The 18,960-nt window shown below is 47.9% G+C and overlaps 1 protein-coding gene across 1 annotated transcript in view; it reads right to left on the reverse strand.

The window, feature by feature from the left end:
* TRIM23 (tripartite motif containing 23) overlaps window positions 1-18,960 on the reverse strand; it is a 742,058-nt gene that overhangs the window by 80,961 nt on the left and 642,137 nt on the right. The window contains exon 10 of the mRNA XM_069627357.1: window positions 13,033-13,157. Within this exon, the coding sequence (XP_069483458.1) occupies window positions 13,033-13,157 (125 nt within the window). The remainder of the gene's footprint in view (window positions 1-13,032; window positions 13,158-18,960) is intronic.

Below are 18,960 nucleotides of genomic sequence, written 5' to 3' on the forward strand. Positions count from 1 at the left end.
GATTTCTTTTTTATAATGTGATGCAGTGGACACTAGCTTCTTTTTGTTTTTGTGGGCGGGCAGAGGCGCCAATCAGTTTCGCATTTTCTTTTTAGTAGTCGCAAGTCTTTTAGATGAGGAGTAAACCACTTGTTGAGATGTAGTTTAGGTTTACTAGCTCTCAGTTTGAGATGGGCGACTTTGTCCAAGATCGAGAGCATGATCTTGTTGTATTCATGCACCAACGTACTTGGGTCCAGGTTGTCTGCCAGAGAATTTAAGGTGGGTGGAATATTAGGGATCGCACTGTCCACTGTTATATTATCGTTTAGCCTGGTTAGACAGGGTCGCACTTCTTGGGGAGTCAAAAGTTTTTGTCTGGTAGTGGAAAGTGTCATGGACACGAGGAAATGGTCCGTCCAAGATAGGGGAGCGATAGAGGTAATGGTAGCTGTACCGTTGTGGTCGGCTACCCAGTCCAGGGATCTACCCATAATATGGGTGGGAGCGTTCACCATTTCAGTTAAACCTAGTGCATTGAGGGAGTTTACTATTTGCACAGCATGGTTGTCAGAAGGATCATTCAGGCCTAGGTTAAGGTCTCCAAGCAACAGTACTTGGGAGGTGGTTTTGAGATTACAGGCAATTGGATTATGCAGATCCTCTTCAAAATGTGCCAATGGGACCCGGGGGTCTGTAGACTATATGCATGGTGAGGGATTGAGAGTTCTTTAGTGGTAGCTTGACAGAGAGGGATTCGCATGATTGCAGGTCATGTGGGGCTACTAGTCTCAGCGATAAGCTCCCTCTAGATATGATCGCTATTCCGCTAACTCAGGAGCCATCTCTGTCTTATCTGAGAATAGTGTATCCTTCTGGGATGGCTAGCGTGAGTGCAGGTCCTGCGGCCTTGTGTAACCAGGATTCAGTTATCGCTAGGAAGTCTAGGCTGTATTCTGTAATTAGGTTGGCTATATCGATAGCATGGGCCACCAATGACCTAGCGTTGAGGAGAGGTAGGTTATCCTCTTTAGTTATAGTTGTACATGTAGTAGGGCTATTGGGGGCTAATGCCTTGGAGATTGAGTGTGGGAGTCTGAGTATCAGAGATGCAAGTGGGTAGAGTAGTGGGCCATTTGGTGCTAGTAGATGTCATGGTGTGACAATTCGTTTTCTTATTGGCAGGTGGTAGCTATCTGGTAAACGGCTCATACATTTTAGGGAGTCTGCTACGTAGTTTGAGATTTCTGATTTGCGTAGTACAGGGGATCATGGTATATTCTCCTATAAACTGGTGGTAAGGATGGGCAGGAATACTAGGTGTCAAGTTGGTGAAAGTAGGAGGGCGTGATTTCTTCTCAGCTAGGAGGGTAGCGTTGGTGTAGGCTACTAAGCTAATGAGCAGCTGAAGGATGATAAGTCTCATAAGGAAAAGGATGTGGGGCTCGGTATGCATAAATGGCCACGTGGATCTGGTTGTTGTAGTAGGAAGCATAAAGGCCAGATGTTATATAGAGGGGGCTAAACAGATACCACACAAGATGATGTAGTAATTAGCATTGGGAGCCAGAAAGGCACTAGTACAGAAAGCATACAACAGGTCACCTAGATTCGAATTTTGCAGTGGGAGCCAGAAAGGTACTAGTACAGAATGCATACAACAGGTCACCTAGATTCGAATTTTGCAGTGGGAGCCAGAAAGGCACTAGTACAGAATGCATACAACAGGTCACCTAGATTCGAATTTTGCAGTGGGAGCCAGAAAGGCGCTAGTAAAAAATGCATACAACAGGTCACTTAGATGCATACAACAGGTCACTTGCGGGCCAAAAGGTGTTCAGTAATCACGGACATGTTACCCTTTGGTATGGCAGCAGGGAATACCCACAGAGATGAGTGAATTTCGCAGTGTGACTTATTATATGTAAATTCAATGATAGAACAAGGGAAATCCCCCATTGTCATATGTTTAGCAAATATTATCCATTATAAATATATAAACCCCAAAGCCGCCAACCCAGAGTAAACCCTTTTCCTTCTTGGCATTGTATTTATTCTTCCTATTGCTAACATATTGATTTTGTGTCAGGCAAGTGTGGTTTATGGAATGGCATTAAAAATTGCTCCAACTGAAACTACTTGGCAGATGGCACATCCAACAGTGCAAGACCAAGACTGCGCAGCACTTGCTTACTGCAGCCTTTCCAAATCACATTGAAAAGCACACTTAACGGTATAAACGGTATACCGGTATAAACAATGTGACGGTTATTATTGTTCAATTGAGTGGTTCACGGTATCTTTAGCGTTATACCGTTACATCCCTAACCACGCTAGTAATGGCGAATAAAAAAAGGGAGGCCCCAAGTTGGTACTTGGGTGCCCCTATTGTACACTACCGGGGCTATGGACATTGCCTGCAGTACACAATAGTTGGTAGAAATCGTCCACTGCCACCAGTCATAACTAGGAGATTGTCCATGTGACTAAAAAGTCACAGGAGTAGAGAGAAGGGGGATACTAGGTATCCCTTTGGCACTCCACTGAAGGTGGTGTGTGCCAATCTCTCAGACTACTAACTGTAGTTACTGGAGGATATAGAAAAATAATCTTAAAGGAGGATCCTAAGGGTGCCCAGCAACACTGCCCATAAGGAGCTGTGTGCTGCAGTAGGAAAAACACAGATGCCTTTACGAGCTATGGAGCAGACTGACTCTATAGTACAGGTAGAAAACAAAGAATAGAGTTCCAAAAGACAGAGCTCACAAGAATGAATGAGTGGAAAAAGGCTCCACTCACTCAGGATTTAAAGAAAAAGGTGCAGAAGTCCAGCAAATATTTCTGGGGGTCTCACTAGGAGAGGGGATAAAGCATAAAAATAATAAATCTCCCCAACAGTTGCGTGACTTGTAATGGGTGGACCATGTGGTCTGACAACTGCGCCTAGTCCAGGTACAGCCATCTAAAGGGAAGGCCACTTAACGCCTCTACAAGTTTATGATTGAATGTCAAGGGAGACTTGTGCATTTTCAACTTAAGGAACTAAACTTTGTGATATTGGTGAAAGGCACAGAAGCCTGAAAAGCTGGGAAGTATGCCAAGAAATTGTGTTGGTTTTGTACATTGAGAGACTTGAAACCTTGGGGAGGGGAAATCCTCTTTTTGGTAAAGCGAACTTAAAGTGAACTATCCTGAATCAAGGGGAAGGAAGAATCCCTTTCCAACCAACAGCTGGAAGAAGCTCTAATCTTTTATGAAAACACTCCCCATTTTTGATGCGGATATCACTACACATTATGTACAATTGGATGTGATGGCAAGTATAGGTTTTGGACACAGACAGAAATTTACTTTGGACTTCTTGACACAGACCATCATTAGTTTCAGTTAGGTAGGGAAATCCCACCTAGGCAAAGGGCAGGTTAGGCCTTTTCCCAATCCTCTTGATTTGAATAAAGATTTGTAGTCCAAACTTCACTCAGCTGTCTCTGTCTGCTGTCTGATGCCTTCACAACCCCCACAGTGATGCCCTTCACACTCATCTCTCCTTTCTAGGCATCAAAACAGAAACACCAAGCTCAAACCACGAACAAGAAGCAGATGTCGGGGCAAAACCCTTTGCTCTCCCCTTCAGGCTCCTATTTCATTATTTAGACATAGTAGTTGCTATACTTGTTCGCAGTAAGTATATTGGTAGTTAAAGAGTTAATGCTGCAACAAACGGTAGGCAAAATGACAATGCTGTGTACCTGAATGCCCATGCAGCTGCACACAGGGGGTTGACACTACAATTTAAACCACTTGACGCAACTGAGATAGGTGGTGAGAATTCCAAAAAAGAAGCAACTGACTTACCGTAATGTTAAAACCCTCAAAATTAATCTCGACACACATGGACCAACATTTGCCACTTGAGCACCTCTGTGCCTGCTGTGGCAGCTTTCATTTGTATGTGTGGGGATTCATTTGACCAGACAGTTAAGAACCATCCTTGGAGAAAGTTATAAGACGAACTTGACTCTTGCTACTCCAAGACACAATGACTAATTTTACTAGGTGAGAACTGTGAAAATAATCTTAAATTGGGATGCAGATGAAGGTTTATGCTAGACAAATAATTTAGATTTAAAGCGCACGTCTTAAGAAGAACAAGTTACTTTCTTACCTGGTAACGTTCTTTCGATGGGATGGTCCGACGACGTATTCCATATCTATGACAGGTAATGTCCACAGCTGTGCTGCTTCGGAAAATCTTTTGGCGTCTGTGTCCTGCGTCGATGACGTCGATGTGCCGTCCCCCAGGACCTCCTCCGACGGCCGACGTCACCCGATGTGATAAGTAGGACACACGACACCCATAGCCTCAGTTATAGTTTTTTCCCCAGAACGTGTGCCACCACTTTCTGCCAGTCAGACACTCAAGGCCTTGCGGAACGCAAGCTGCAATCGCAAAAGAAATTCTGCAGCAGGCAGGGAGCGATATGGAATACGTCGTCGGACCATCCCATCGAAAGAACGTTACCAGGTAAGAAAGTAACTTTTTCTTCGAGGGGATTGGGTCCTCCGACGTATTCCATATCTATGACGGACTCCCAAAGCAGTACCAAGCAAGGAGGTGGGAAAGAATTTAGAATACAAATTTAGCATGCCCAATCAAATTGCGGAATAGAGAACTGCCTTGCCAAAGTCCAGATCTTGCCTCTGATGGAATCAAGGGAATAGTGACGTACAAAAGTATGTACTGAAGCCCAGGTGGCTGCATCACATTTGTGACGAATAGGAACTCCCCTCTGCAGGGCAGTAGACGCAGCCACTCCTCTGGTAGAATGGGCCCGCAAGCCAGCCGGAGGGTCCTTACCCGCCAAACGGTAACACTCGGAGATAGCTAAAATAATCCAACGAGACAAAGTCTGTTTCGTCACAGCTTGTCCCAAATGCTTTCCAGCGTAACCAATGAAAAGTTGATCGTCCACTCTGACCCGGGACATGCGCGAAATGTAAAAGCTCAACGCTCTCCGAGGATCAAGCCTATGGAGCCTCTCCTCTTCCTTACCAGGATGTGGAGGAGGATAGAACGCCGGAAGAACAACCTTCTGGCTCAAATGAAATTCCGAAACGACCTTTGTAAGAAAAGAAGGACGAACCCTAAGGACAACCCTGTCCTTATGAAACACAGTGAAGGGTGGCTTAACTGAAAGTGCCTGTAACTCACTCACTCTGCGAGCGGAAGTAACCACAACCAAAAACACAGTTTTCAGAGTCAACAGCCTCAAAGGGCAAGAATGTAAAAGCTCAAACGGAGCACCCATAAGAAACTTAAAAACAAGGTACAAATCCCAATCTGGAACCAGAAAAGGTGATGGAGGGAACACATTAGTGAGCCCTTTCAAAAACTGCGAAATTAAAGGAATCTTAAAATAGGAACACTCTTCAGACAAGCACTTAAATATGGACAGCGCTGCCAGGTAACCTTTAATGGTCCCCACTTGCAAGCCCCTGTGGGCCAAAGAAAGCAAAAAAGACAGAACCATGGGAATGTCACATTCAAAAGGATCCACATTCTGAACTCTGCACCAGTCGCAGAACTTTCTCCAACGGCAACGGTACAGAGACTTAGTTGCCGGCCGCCTGGCCGAGAGCAACACCTCCATCACGTCTTCAGGGAGGTCCCAATCCTTATACCTCAACCTTTCAGAAGCCAAGCGTGAAGCTTGAGGGATCTGACCTCTGGATGGAGAACCTGACCTCCCCTCCCGTGAGAGCAGATCGTCTCGGTAGGGAAGACGACGTGGAGGGCAGATGGACAAGTCTAGAAGGTCCGGGTACCACGTCCTCCGGGCCCACGCCGGAGCAATGAGGATCATCCGGGAACCGAACCTCCGTAACAACCGCAGCACTTGCGGGATGACGGGGACTGGAGGAAACGCGTACAGCAGTGGGAAAGACCACTCCACCACGAACGCGTCTCCTAAGGCTTCTTTTGGAGGAAATTCCCGTGAGCAAAACCTTTCGCACTTCCGGTTGACACTGGAGGCAAAGAGATCCACTTGAGGGGTCCCCCAAAGGGCGAAGATCTCCAGGAGAATCTCCTTAGCCAGCTCCCACTCGTGAGAGATCGTGCTCTACCTGCTCAGAGCGTCCGCCGTCTTGTTGTCGTCTCCGACCAGATGAACCACCGAGATCGAAACTTCCTGCTGGATGGCCCAGAACTCGAGCTGCATCGCCTCCCTGCACAGCGGAAGTGACCCTGCCCCCCCTTTTTGTTGAGGTAGTGCATGGCCACCGTGTTGTCCGTTAGAATCAGGACACACTTTCCGCGCACAGTCGGCAGAAAAGCCTTCAGGGCTAGCCTGACGGCCCTCAGCTCCAACAGATTGATATGGAGTCTGGACTCTGACGGAGACTAACGACCGCTGACTGTTAACTCGTTGGCATGAGCTCCCCATCCCGTGAGGGATGCGTCCGTCACGATCGTCACCTCCGGCCAGGGAAGCCAAAATGGGGCCCCCTTCATCAGATTGCCCTCGACGGCCCACCACAGAGGGTCCCGTGCTACCGAGGGCGGCACCTGAACAGGGTCCGACAGCCTGCCGGAGGACTGAGACCACTGGAGCTTGAGTGCCCACTGCAAAGATCTCATCCGCAGACGAGCCTCTGGCACCAGAAGAATGCAGGATGCCATGAGGCCGAGCAGTCTCAAGAATTCGGACGCTGGGAGATTCTGGGCAAGCTGAAACTTGTGCAACATCTGCTGAATGTGAAGAGCCCTCACCTGAGGAGGAAAACACTGCCCCAGGGACGTGTCGAGCACTGCTCCCATGTACTGGAGCCTCTGAGTTGGTGTCAAATGGGACTTCTTTAAATTGAGGGAGAAGCCCAGCCTGTGAAGGGAGTGGCAGGTGACGGACAGATGATCCAGGACTTGATCGGGAGAGCTCCTCCTGATCAACCAATTGTCCAGGTAGGGGTAGATGTGAATCCCCCCTTTCCTGAGATGCGCTGCCACCACCACCATGAGCTTGGTGAAAACCCTCGGGGCGGAGGTCAATACGAACTGCAGGACCCGAAACTGAAAGTGCGAGTCGCCAACCGCGAACCTCAGATACTTCTTGTGCTTGGGATGGATCGGCACATGGAAGTAAGCATCCTTGAGGTCGAGAGACACCAACCAGTCCTGAAGTTGAAGGGCCTGGAGGACTTGAGAGAGAGTCACCATCTTGAACTTGTCCTTCCCGAGGAGTTTGTTCAAACCGCGCAAGTCCATGATGGGTCTCAATCCCCCGTCTTTCTTCGAAAACAAAAAATAAGGGGAATACCATCCCTTGTTCCTCTCCGCTACAGGCACCAGTTCTATGGCGCCTTTCTCCAGCAGGGCTTGAATTTCCTGCGCAAGGAGCGGATCCGGACACTTCAAAGAGAGGTTCCCTGGTGGATTGTCGTGAGGCCTCTGCCGAAAAAGAAGACAGTAGCCGTGGGTTATGATCTCCAGAACTCACACATCCGAAGTAATGGCTTGCCACTCTACAAGATGCTGCGCCAGCCTTCCCCCAACCGGCGAACCATGGGACCTGGCCTCATGACTGAGTGGTAGCGGCTGCGGCGTTGCCTGAGGGCAAAGAGGCAACTGCCCGAGCGGCCTTGGCACCTCGAGTACCTTTGTTTCCACCTCTGGCACTCTTACGATTGCCTCTGACTGCTAGCTCCCCTCGCTTCACTGAAGGACGAGTAATAGCGAAAGGAACCTCCCCTCCATTGCTGTCCCCTAGGACGAAAAGGCGGAGGTTGGCGAACTGCAGCGCCCAACAACTTCGCTGCAGCTTTGGAGGTCTGCAACCTCTCAAGGCTCTCATCAGCCTTGCTGCCAAAAAGGTGTTCACCGTCAAAAGGCATGTTGAGGATCCGGGACTGCACATCAGGAGCAAACCCAGACTTCCGCAACCACGCAAACCTGCGCATTACGGTGCTCGCCGCCATGGACCGGCTGACACAATCCGCCAAGTCCAAACCCGACTGAACGGCCTCACATATAGCATCCTTGCCATCCTGAACCATAGCAAGGAAACCATCCCGTTCGTCCCCTTCGGGAATATGATCAGCCGCTAATGCAACACAGTTCCACAGAGTGTGTGAAACGAGAAAAGGCACATATGGAGTTGGCCGCTGTTCTGACTTGAGTGTCGTGTAGACCGATGAGTCCTCTGTCCCCAAGTGACGCACAGGGGAACTTAATAGAGACCCGCTGTGCGACCTTTGAGGCCACAGGTGGGAGATGTCTTCCCAGATCCACGGAGCCTCTGGAACACCGATGCTGCTGTCAAGAAGGAATGGGGTTAAGTACCAGGCAATCACAACACAGTCAGATAAACAAAAAGGATCTAAAATGTCTTACCTATCTGGTGTAAGGGTAACCCAGGTAACCTAGTAGAGAGGTTCGAGACTCAGTTGATGCGGCGGTCCCTGGAATGGTAGAACCGCAGGTTAGCGTGGATGAAGGGATAGCCACCTGTAGGAGAGAGGGCTTGACTTGAATCCCAAGAAGGGAAAGGGCGTAGAAGTTCAGCAAGGTAACCAGGGATGATCCAAGGGCAAGTCGAGGTGAAGTCCAAAGTCCGGCAACAGGTCAACAGTTCCAAGCAAAGGTACAAAAGGGGTGTCCGAGGGAGTCCGAGGTAGAGTTCCGTGATCAAGATAGCAAGGAGCAAGTAGTAACGCCAAACAGGGTCTGAAGCCAGCTGAGAAGCAATGAGTGTTCTGTCTCTCAGACCTTTATACTGTGAGTCTGGGAGTCATGTGACGTCTCTGGATCATGTGACGTCCAACAAGGACACGTGACTCTGGATCAGGTGACCGACGTGGTGACGTAACACCGCCCCTTCTGCCATACGCTCTCCAAGGCAATTGCCAATGCAGAAAGGGCTGCAATCGAGCCCGTGCACCAAAGCTGGTACGGGGTTTCCGGTTCTTTGGGTTAACCGAAACACCTGAGCCTGGAACCGTGGGAGGGGATGGTGGAGATATGTGAGCAGTGTTCTGATGTGTAGCGAACTGGTGTGCAGAGGATCGTCTAACAGCCGCCTGAAGCGCCATACCCCCTGGAGAAAACACTTTCTTCGCCCAGCCGTCAAAACGTTTGTCGTCCCTATCCAGAGGGATGGTAGGATACGACGCCTGCTTTGCCGGGGCCGTAGCCGCCTGCACCACCAAACTCTCCGGGGTGGGGTGCCTAGACAAGTAGCAGGGGTTGCTACTGGCTGGACGGTATTTTCGCGACAAAGACTTGCCCACTGCCGGGAGACTCTCCGGAGCAGTCCAAGCCGCCGCCACCCTTCTCTGCAGAGCCATATGAAAAGGCAAAACCGGGTCAGTGGGTGGACCGAGATCAAGGATGTCCGTGAGATCATCCTGAACGAACTCCCCTGGGGGAGCTGACCAACCCAAGTACTCGGTAACCCGAGACATAAGGCGCCGATATGAAGAATCGGCATGAGTGCCAGGCTCCGGCCGACAAAACTCCACCTCCGGAGAGGTGTCCAGTCCACTGGAATCATGCAGCGACTGCCTCAGGTCATCAAACTGGCTATGGCCCGAGATAAGGTCATCTGGAACCGTAACCAGAACCAGCCTCGAAAGGCGTTGAGGGCGCCGAACGAGTCGGCGCCGGCATCGACAGAAAAGGCGTCGATGTCGAGCGAATCGGCGTCGACGTCAGCTGCAACACCGCCAGCATCGGCGGCGTCGACACAGTCCTCGAAGCCGGAGCTCCGAGCGTGTCTCTCGACAACCTAGGCGCCGACGGCATCGACGACCCCCTCGGAGGCGGAGCCTCGAGAGAAATCGTCGATGTTAGGCAGAAACCTGTGCAGTTCCCTTTGGGAACACTGCAAAAGATTTAGGACTACAGGTGTTAGCAGTAAACCCACTTGGTAGCAGTCTGTACCACCCAGATTTACCTGGTAGCTGTGGCTGGTAGCTGTGGCTGAGCAGTTAGACTTCCCTCAAGAAGAGTTAGGCAGTATGCAAAGTATACACAATAGGCACTCAGATACAATAGCACAAGCAAACACTGACCAGAGCTTTGGTATCAAAGTATATAATTATTTATTTAAAAACACACTGTTTGAAACACTCCAGCATTCTTATTTGTAAAACACTCTAAACACAGTTACTATTATGATATATACAACCCTTATTCCTTATCAGACAAGTCTTAGTTAACACCACTTATTTCCAGACAGAGGTGAGCGCTTAACTATAGATGGCACTCCAATAAGTTCATGAAAAAGGGAGGGAAAAAGGCAGAATATGCGAAGATACACCACTCTAAGATTTAGGAACACTTTTAGCAAGGCAGAAGAGCAAAAGTCACTTGTGAGCCAAAGTCCATAGGCTGGGCCCACTCTTAGAGAGAGCAGAGCACAAATGCGCCCAAGATCACACAGTTACACTAGGCTTTGAAAGTCTTGCATGGAGTTCGAAAAGAGTTTAGAGAGGCTCAGAAAAGTTTAGCCAGGGTGTCCCAGGCTAACCAGGTTCAAAAGCCGGGGCTAAATCTACCCCGTACAGTCGGTGGCAAGGGAAGCCAGGCGGAACACGGTACCTTAAGTGGGAAGGATACTCCAGCGGTGGCAGTTGTTCCTAGCAGCGGGTGCAAGTCTCGGCGTCGTCCAGGGGAAGAGAAGATCTCGACTTGGAGGAAAGATGAAGGTCGTTGCACTGCCAGGGAAGAAACCAGCCGCAGAGTTTTCCGGTTAAAGGTATTACCCTTTATTTCACGGTCGTGGTAAAACGTGGTATTCCGGTTGCCGGGGTGCTTGGCATAGGCAAGGCGGCCACGAGATGCGTCGGGAAGGCGAAAAGACGGTGAAACTGGTTATACCCACCAGTCAAAGGAAGAAGACTCTCCGGTGGGAGACCTCCGTCGTTGGGAAAAGTGGTGAGACGGTCCAGCAGGGCTCCACCGGTGGTGTCGTCGTGGCAGGTCGGCTCAGCTTCTCCCTCGTCGGATTCTTAGGTCCTGGTGCGACTTCTGAAGTTCCAGTCCCCAAAGCCCTGCTTTTATGCAGAAAACCCCCATTCACTCAGCCTAGCTGTCACTCAAACATGCTAAGTGGTGAGCCGGCCGGCTCACCACTTGGGCCAATCAGGACGGAGTGCGACTTGAGTTGCCTAGGAAACTCAGTCCTGGGTGCCTAAATCCCCCTCCACCCCTCCTAAGTACCCCAGACAGAGTGGCACCACTTTGGAGGGCTTCTGTGGAGAAGCCCGCCAAAAAGTGGAACAAAGGGCTCGACTTGGGTTGGAGTCACAGAAGAGAACACAAACGCCATTTTAGAACCGAGTTCTGGCAAAAAATACCAACCGGAGAATTAATAATAAATAAATAAACCGGCGGTATGTTCGAGGCTATCACAATTAAATAAATAAAGATAGTAGCCTCGAACAATGGGAAAATCCCATTGAGAAATATTTGCGGTTGAATATAAAAAGTAGTATCCACTGCCACCAGCCAAAACTCGATCAGGGGGGACGGAGACGTGCCCCCTCGACTAACAAACCCCGGGGAAATCGTATTGCCCCGGCCAGTAAGTCCACAATATGATGGCTAGTACTGGTTCTGTTCAGAATTCAAGACTAGTAAAGTCAATGGTGACTTTACTGGGGGGTTACTATGACACCCCTGTGTTACTGCACTGAGGGTGCTGTGTAACACATATCACAAAAACACATGAAGCCCTATGGGGTAAAAGACCCCATAGCCCATTAAACACATCTAGAGTCAAAGGAACACACTCAAATCATGTCCAAGAGTGAGGGTAAAAGAGTCTCACTCTTGGCAGGAGAAAAAAATAAACCCCAAAAATCCAGCAAAGCTGCTGGGGGACTCACTAGGTTAGGAAATTCAGCCTAAATAGAGAATTCTCCCTAACAGTCGACGACCTCGGCGCCACAGGCGTCGACGTCTTCTTCGAAGACGACACAGGATCACACGGTCTCAAGAGCGTCGAGGATCGGGACCTGGCACGGGCATGGCGAGAACGGCTACCCTTGTCCGAGCGGGACCTCTTCCGCGAGCCGTGCCGACCACCCAAGCCCGAAGGCGTACGAGCGGTGTCTCTCGACCGGTGCCGACCTGCCCCACTCGGAGGCACGGACCTACAGGTGCCCTGCGATTCAAAAGTCACTAGCATCTGCTTCCCGAAGGAAGCCCATTCCTCTGGTGTCGCTTGCATGGAGGGATAAGCGACCCGCCAACGGGCGGAATCCTCGGAAGAGGACGGAGAAGGCGACCTATGCCGGCGCTTCCTGGAATGCCTCGAAGAGGCGGAGGAGTGGCGAGACCGACTCCTGGAAGGAGACCCACCGGACTTCCGACGATGACGTGGAGAGTCGCCCCTCGAGTCATCCGTCGAAAGCCCCGCAGAGCTCGACTTCCGGGGCTTAGACACCCGGCCTACCAGCAGCTTCTTCTTGCGTTCCCGCAAGGCCTTTGCAGTGAGCCACTGGCAGTCGACACAGTCGTCCGTATCCTGGGCCTCCCCGAGGCACCAGAGGCAGGCGTCATGCGAGTCAGTGACCGACATCTTGGACCCACAGTCCCCGCAGTTCTTGAAGCCCGGATGCGGGGTTGAAGACGAGAAAGACATCGCCATGAACAGGTCTTCACAACAAACCGAACAGGTTCAACGAACCGAAAATAGAAAACAGCAAACGCCAACGAGTCGAGCGTACCGAGATTCACGAAGCGAACACGTTCGCGGAAAAAACGGAACTGAGGCTATGGGCGTCGTGCGTCCTACTTATCACATCGGGTGACGTCGGCCGTCGGAGTAGGTCCTCGGGGACGGCGCATCGACGTCATCGACGCAGGACGCAGACGCCAAAAGATTTTCCGAAGCAGCACAGCTGTGGACATTATCTGTCATAGATATGGAATACGTCGGAGGACCCAATCCCCTCGAAATACTTTTTTTGAACCAGATACTTGTTTCACCATTACTGTTTATTGAAACAATATCACAGACGTCTGTGAGAAAACAAGGTGAACATGCATACCTGCTTATTGGCGAAAATCAACAACAAGGCATCTCGCAGTTCCTTCTCAGTCAACAGCTTTGCAAGTTCACTATGTGCTTCGGTCACTCTTTCTCTATGACTACTATCAATAACAAACACAACAGCTACAAAACAAAAACACAGGAATTTATTATTTAAAATATCAAACATTGATAAAAGCATTAAAGACTTGAAAATAACACAGAAAATTACCTTTCTAAAGTTAGTCAAACCACTTAAGAGGTGTAGGGGGAGGGGTCATGGGGGAAGAGACTTGTTTGCAATTACTGTGCTTGTCATAGTTTCACACAGTCAATAACGCTCATAACTATGAACCAAATGTTGCCATAAAGCTTCCCTCTGCTTGGAATGCTATCCTGATTTTTCTGTGGTTATGTTAACAAGTTTTGTAAAGCGCTCGTTCCCTCACAAGCATCTTGGCGCTCGAGACACCTAGCACAGCTAGTCCATGTCCAGTTTAGAAATGTTGTGTCTTCAGGAGACGTCTAAATTCCAGATGATTTGAGGTGCATGTAAGAGCGAGGGGGGAGTGCATGCCACAGTCTACCCACCGCCACAGAGAAAGCACGATCTCCCATGCTGGACAGGTGCAATCTACGGATCGGAACTAGGCATGTACTACTAGAGCGCAAAGCTCGGACTGAAAGGTAGGGGGAGAATTTATCACAAAGATAATCCGCCCCTTGGAGATAGTAGGCACGGTGGACTAAGCAGAGAGCCTTAAACTCCACATGTCTGGCCATTGTGAGCCAGTGGAGAGAACACAGAACAGGAGTGGTATGGGTACCGTAGGGTGTATTGGTGTCCACCCGGGCCGCCAGATTCTGGAAAACCTGAAACCAATGGATAAGCCCCACTAGTGGAGACAGAAACAACGCATTACAATAATCTATTTGGTTCAAAACCAGTGAAGCCACTACAAGAGGTCGCAGGTAACGAGGTAGAAAAAGTAGAACCTTGCGCAGAATCCTAAGGTGTAAACTACACCCACCTGCGGGGCCATAGAAAGTGTCGAAGATAGAACCACCCCAAGTTTCCTAACAGCCGTCATTGAAGAAGGAAAATCACCAAGTGAAGCAGGCCAGAAAGATGGAGTTCAGAGAGTGGTATTTGGAGGAGAACTCACCACAAGGACGTCAGTCTTGTCCCCATTCAACTACAGCCATTTCTTGCCCATCCACTCTTGCATGGCTGTCAGGCACTGACTCAGGCATGATGACACCTCCGCCTGGTTAAGATCTAGATGGACCAGGATCTGGGTGTCATCCGCATATGAGTAGCACCGGAGGCTGAAGGAGAGGATGAGACAAACAAGGGGCTGAATGTAGATGTTAAAAAGCATAGGGGACAAGGCGGAGCCCCAAGGAACCCCACAAGTCAGACAGTGGGGCACAGAAGAAAAGGTTGGTAGACCGAGTGATTGGCCAAGGTCAGCCAGGAAAGAGGAAAACCAGGTCAGGACAGAACCGGAGAGACCGTCAAGGTCCAGCGGGATAACAAAATCGGGTGATCAATGGTGTTGAATGCTGCTGAACGATCCAACTCCTCCGCCGTCCACCAGCCGGGCCATGTCATCGACAACCGATACTAGAACGCTCTTTATGCCGCGCCTGGGCAGAAACTTGACTAAAAGGTGTCAAAGATCCAGTGGATTCCAGGAAAGAAGATAGAAGAGGAGATACCAGAGATTACAACAGTTTCATGAAGAGGGGCAGGAGAGAGATGGGATGAAAATTAGCAAGAACCGAAGGGTACAGTGATGGTTTCTTAAAGAGGGGGGATAACAATGGCCTGTTTGAGCTCCACAGTTAGCAGCAGTTATGGCAGTTTGTGTGGAGCCATCATTTGGATGTGGGTTTAATGATTATTTTGATTTAGGTTCTTAAGAGGCGGGAGTGGAAGTACCATTTCTACAGCTGTCAGCTAGTTGAGGAGCTCAGAAAGGTTCTATGTCATTTCATCAATGGATTCTTTTCCGATGGATTTTTTATGAATAGGTTTCAACGAAAAAACTAATTGAATTTAAAAAAAAAAACATTTTTGGAGGGTTCCTGACCAACCCCCAAGTCCCATTCCCTATTCCCGACCCCATCCCCTTAAATGCACTCCCCCGAGCCCCTATATTTTTTGCTGAGTTTTTTCGTTGAAACATTTTCATTAAAAAAAAAAAAAAACAGCTGATGAAAGGATGTTGTACCCTCGGAAATGCTATCTCTTGCTTCTTTTTTGAAGGTGGTAAGATCCCTTGGCTCCTCTGAAATCAGACAATATAAAAAAAATATATGAGTTCAATGCCCCCACTAGCCAACACTATTCTGATAAATTGTTTGTTTAAAGTTACATTTCCCAACTGACAACAAACACTGCTCTTTTGTGCATATATGTCGTCCTCAACTGACATCTATCTGCGCAGAATATGTGCATTTTATATTTGGCTCTATGGGTTAGTAACGGTTGATTGAGAGGTGCACATAAAAAAGCATGCAGGATTGCAGTACAGTGGGATGGATGGGGAGGGAGCGGGACGAAGGGTGAGGAGGCAGGGATGGTGATGATAGTGTTGGATGGCACAGAAGCTGGGGAACGAGTGTTGAGGTCAGCATCACCGTCAAAAGGTCTTTTGTATCAGGGAAAGTGTGTATTGATGTCCCCAGACTTTACACTGGAGATGCAACAACTTCGAAGAAATCAGAAAATCTTGGGACATAGCCTTCTGGCCTCTGTGTTATTCCTGGCCAAGTTAATAGCGTGGAAGGGTTAGAAGATGTTTCAAGCAAATGGAGGCTATCCTAGAATTTTTGGAGACAGCAGAGAGGGGTATTTGAAATCAAAGTAGATGGTTGTATGCCTGCTTATCTGCGTAGGGCTCAATTTGTTCTACCTTTGAACAGGCCAGAACTGTTTGTTTTTGAGGGGCATATAATGTGAATTGCTCTCTCTCCCCATCCTCTCCCTGCCTCCCAACTGCCCTCTCCCAGTCGAGCTTTATAAAATGATGCCCATGTAAATTATGCTTGAGAAATTTAGATTGAGGGTCAGCAACTGTTCTGTGGTTTATGAAAATGCTCCAATCTTGCCGAATGCTCAGCTGTGTTCATACATTTATTTTTAAATAAGTGGGTGAAGCACAGATTATTCACAGACAGATGAAGATATTGACAAAGACACCAGTGATATAATCGACCAAGATTTTCAGGACTCCCATCAAGCAGTTTCGAATCAAGATGGAGATTCTGAGCTGAAAAGAAGGGGTCAGCTTGGAAAGAAAAGCTAAAGTTACTTGCTCAACTTTACTTCCAGTGTTGAGCCCCCTTTGAGAAATAGTTTTTAAGAAATTAACATAAATGGCAAATTCTGTGTGCATTTGCTAGAATATGGTGTTCTGGCTGTATGCTTATGCAGTCTGAGGAGAGACCGATATGGACATAGATTGGGGGAATTGATCTAGCTTGCCAATTCATTCTTTCCCCTCTTAGTTATTTTTGCATGAACCTGTTGTGAGGTAGTACGTTTAGCTGCAAGTTCATTATCTACGGTTCATATTTTAGAGGGAAAATAAGATGCAAGATTATCGCAGAGATTCCGTTAAGAGGAAATTTGGACTGACAAAAGGGGTGCAAAATTGAAAGATTATAAATAACTTTTTTTGGAAGCAAGTCTCAAGAACCTTTTGGGTGGACAATCCTTCCTTTTCTTTTCAAAGAGGAAATGTATAATATATTTTATAAGATCTTCTGTGTTATGCTGGCAGTGACAGGTCCTCTTGCATTTCCTTTTGGAAGCTTTGCTATCCAAAGGCTTAAGGCAGACCATAGTATTTTCTAACACTGTGCTTAACTTTGTAGGCCTTGAATACAAATGTCATATGCTTTAGTAGGCTTGTTTCAGAACATTCAGTAAGAGATGCAGTGCCATTTACAGATTCAGTATGAATTACTATCCTAGGCAGTAATTATGCCATAGAGAATGCTGCTAGGTTTCCTAAAGAACAAATTACATACATTCTGCAATACTCTTTCTGATATACATCTCATTTTATAAAAAAAAAAACCTCAGACGCAGCCTATTCCAGAAACATATTCAACAGACAGGTGCTGGTGCCATGTAGCTCCAAGTTCTCCTCCAACACAGCTCCTTTCACGCTGGAAGTCATGTCAATCGTATATAGACCTGGAGCCACTAACGCCATATTTCACAATTCCACGTTTTGACTTTGGGCAACCACAAGAAGCGGTAAACTGTCAAATATAACGCAATTTCAAAAATTACAATTATAGTATGGAGTACTTAATGCGTTCAGAGGATGCAGGGAAGCCCAAGTTGTAGAGTGGCATAGTTCATCTAAGAGAACTTCCCACTGTAAGGAAGCTAGCCCTTCTGGGAATTATTTCCAAACTAATTTGTAGCACGTTTTTATGTACGTCTTCAGATGTCTTGGAACCTCAGAGAAATACAGCTTCAAGGTTGGCACCTGTGTTTATATAAATGTTAAGTGCTTCCATGTTAGGTGTTGCAGTAGGTCAACGACAGAAAACCATCTTTCAAAATCTTCATTAAGCAAGCGCAGAAAAGAGCGGAAAAAATGTAGGAGGATCTACCTAATGGGTTGGTGCCTTGAGGGCCATTCAAGGAAGGCCACTCAGGTTGGCCCTAAATCATGCTATGCCCATTGTCTTCGTGAATCCTTGCCTACATTTTTTGTTCCCTTGCAACATTACGTGCCTCACTGACCTGTGCAACTGTTTGCACTCTCCCCTCTGCTTCTCTGCTCTTTTTACTGTTTTATTTTCTGTTCTCTTCTCCTCTCTCTTCCCCCCTTTCTCTCCTCCCCCTCTTACTTTTTCTATGCACTTACTCTATCTGATTGGTCCTGGACCTATCATTATGGTAACTTTGTTTGTCTCCGCCCCGCCTCCTCACTTGTTACCCCCCTCCCCCGCACCACCTCCCTCCAGCACTATCTGAAATGTTGTCAGGCCTAGTACGTAGTAGTCGCTTGTTTTGTTCCTCTCCCCTTCTCCTCCCATCTCCCTCACCTTGTGTAATTCTCCGGCTCTACCAGAAATGTCATCAGGCTTAGTACGGTAGTCGCCTGTGTTTCCCATTTCCTCTTAGCACTTGCACTATCTGAAATGTCGCTAGGCCGAGTAAGATAGTTTTTTTCACATTCTTGTTGTTCACGGCCTGTAAGAATGTTTTGTATTTTTCCCTTGTTCCCTCCCTTTGTCGTGAAGTGCTTTGAAACACATTGTGTATAGGCGCCATATAAATAAACCATCATATCATATGTCACAATCCATCTAGAAATGATTTGCTTTGAGGTGCCCTTCTCTGTTTTCAAGGTCTAGTGAACCCAAAAAAGAGTCAGTCGCTCCCGATAATAGTCATTTGATACTGACATGTAAAACTTCAATGCTCTTCTATGGTCAAGTGTATAGAACAGTTCTTGTGCCTCAATAGGGTTTGGAGAAGAAAAGAAACTGGCAAACTTTAGGCATGAGAGTGTATCACTCGATATAACCTTTTCTTTTATGAATTGCAAAAATGGAGGAGAAACCAACAGAGTCTGCAACTCCAAAACCCTTCTGATGGAAGCAAAGGCAACCAGGAAAGCAAGTTTAAATAACAGACGCCTCAAAAGACCTTATGAATAGGCGCAAGCACAGCCATGTTCAAAAAGGTAACAACTAAGTTTAGATCACAAGGAGGGACTAACACAGGGCTTATTCAAATTCCCAAGGACTCACCAGAGCATCCCCAAACCCATACTTGACAGGCCACTGTCTGGAGCAGAAGATCTCACACTTCTTATTCAAGCTGGAAGTAAACAGCTCAAACAGGGGAGGACTCCACATGGAGAAAGTCTAATACACAATCTCCTGTAAGGGTGTTGAAGAAGGAGTCCAA

This window comes from Ambystoma mexicanum, chromosome 6p (assembly GCF_040938575.1).
Source record: "Ambystoma mexicanum isolate Mex_15411 chromosome 6p, UKY_AmexF1_1, whole genome shotgun sequence".
Lineage (NCBI taxonomy): Eukaryota > Metazoa > Chordata > Amphibia > Caudata > Ambystomatidae > Ambystoma > Ambystoma mexicanum.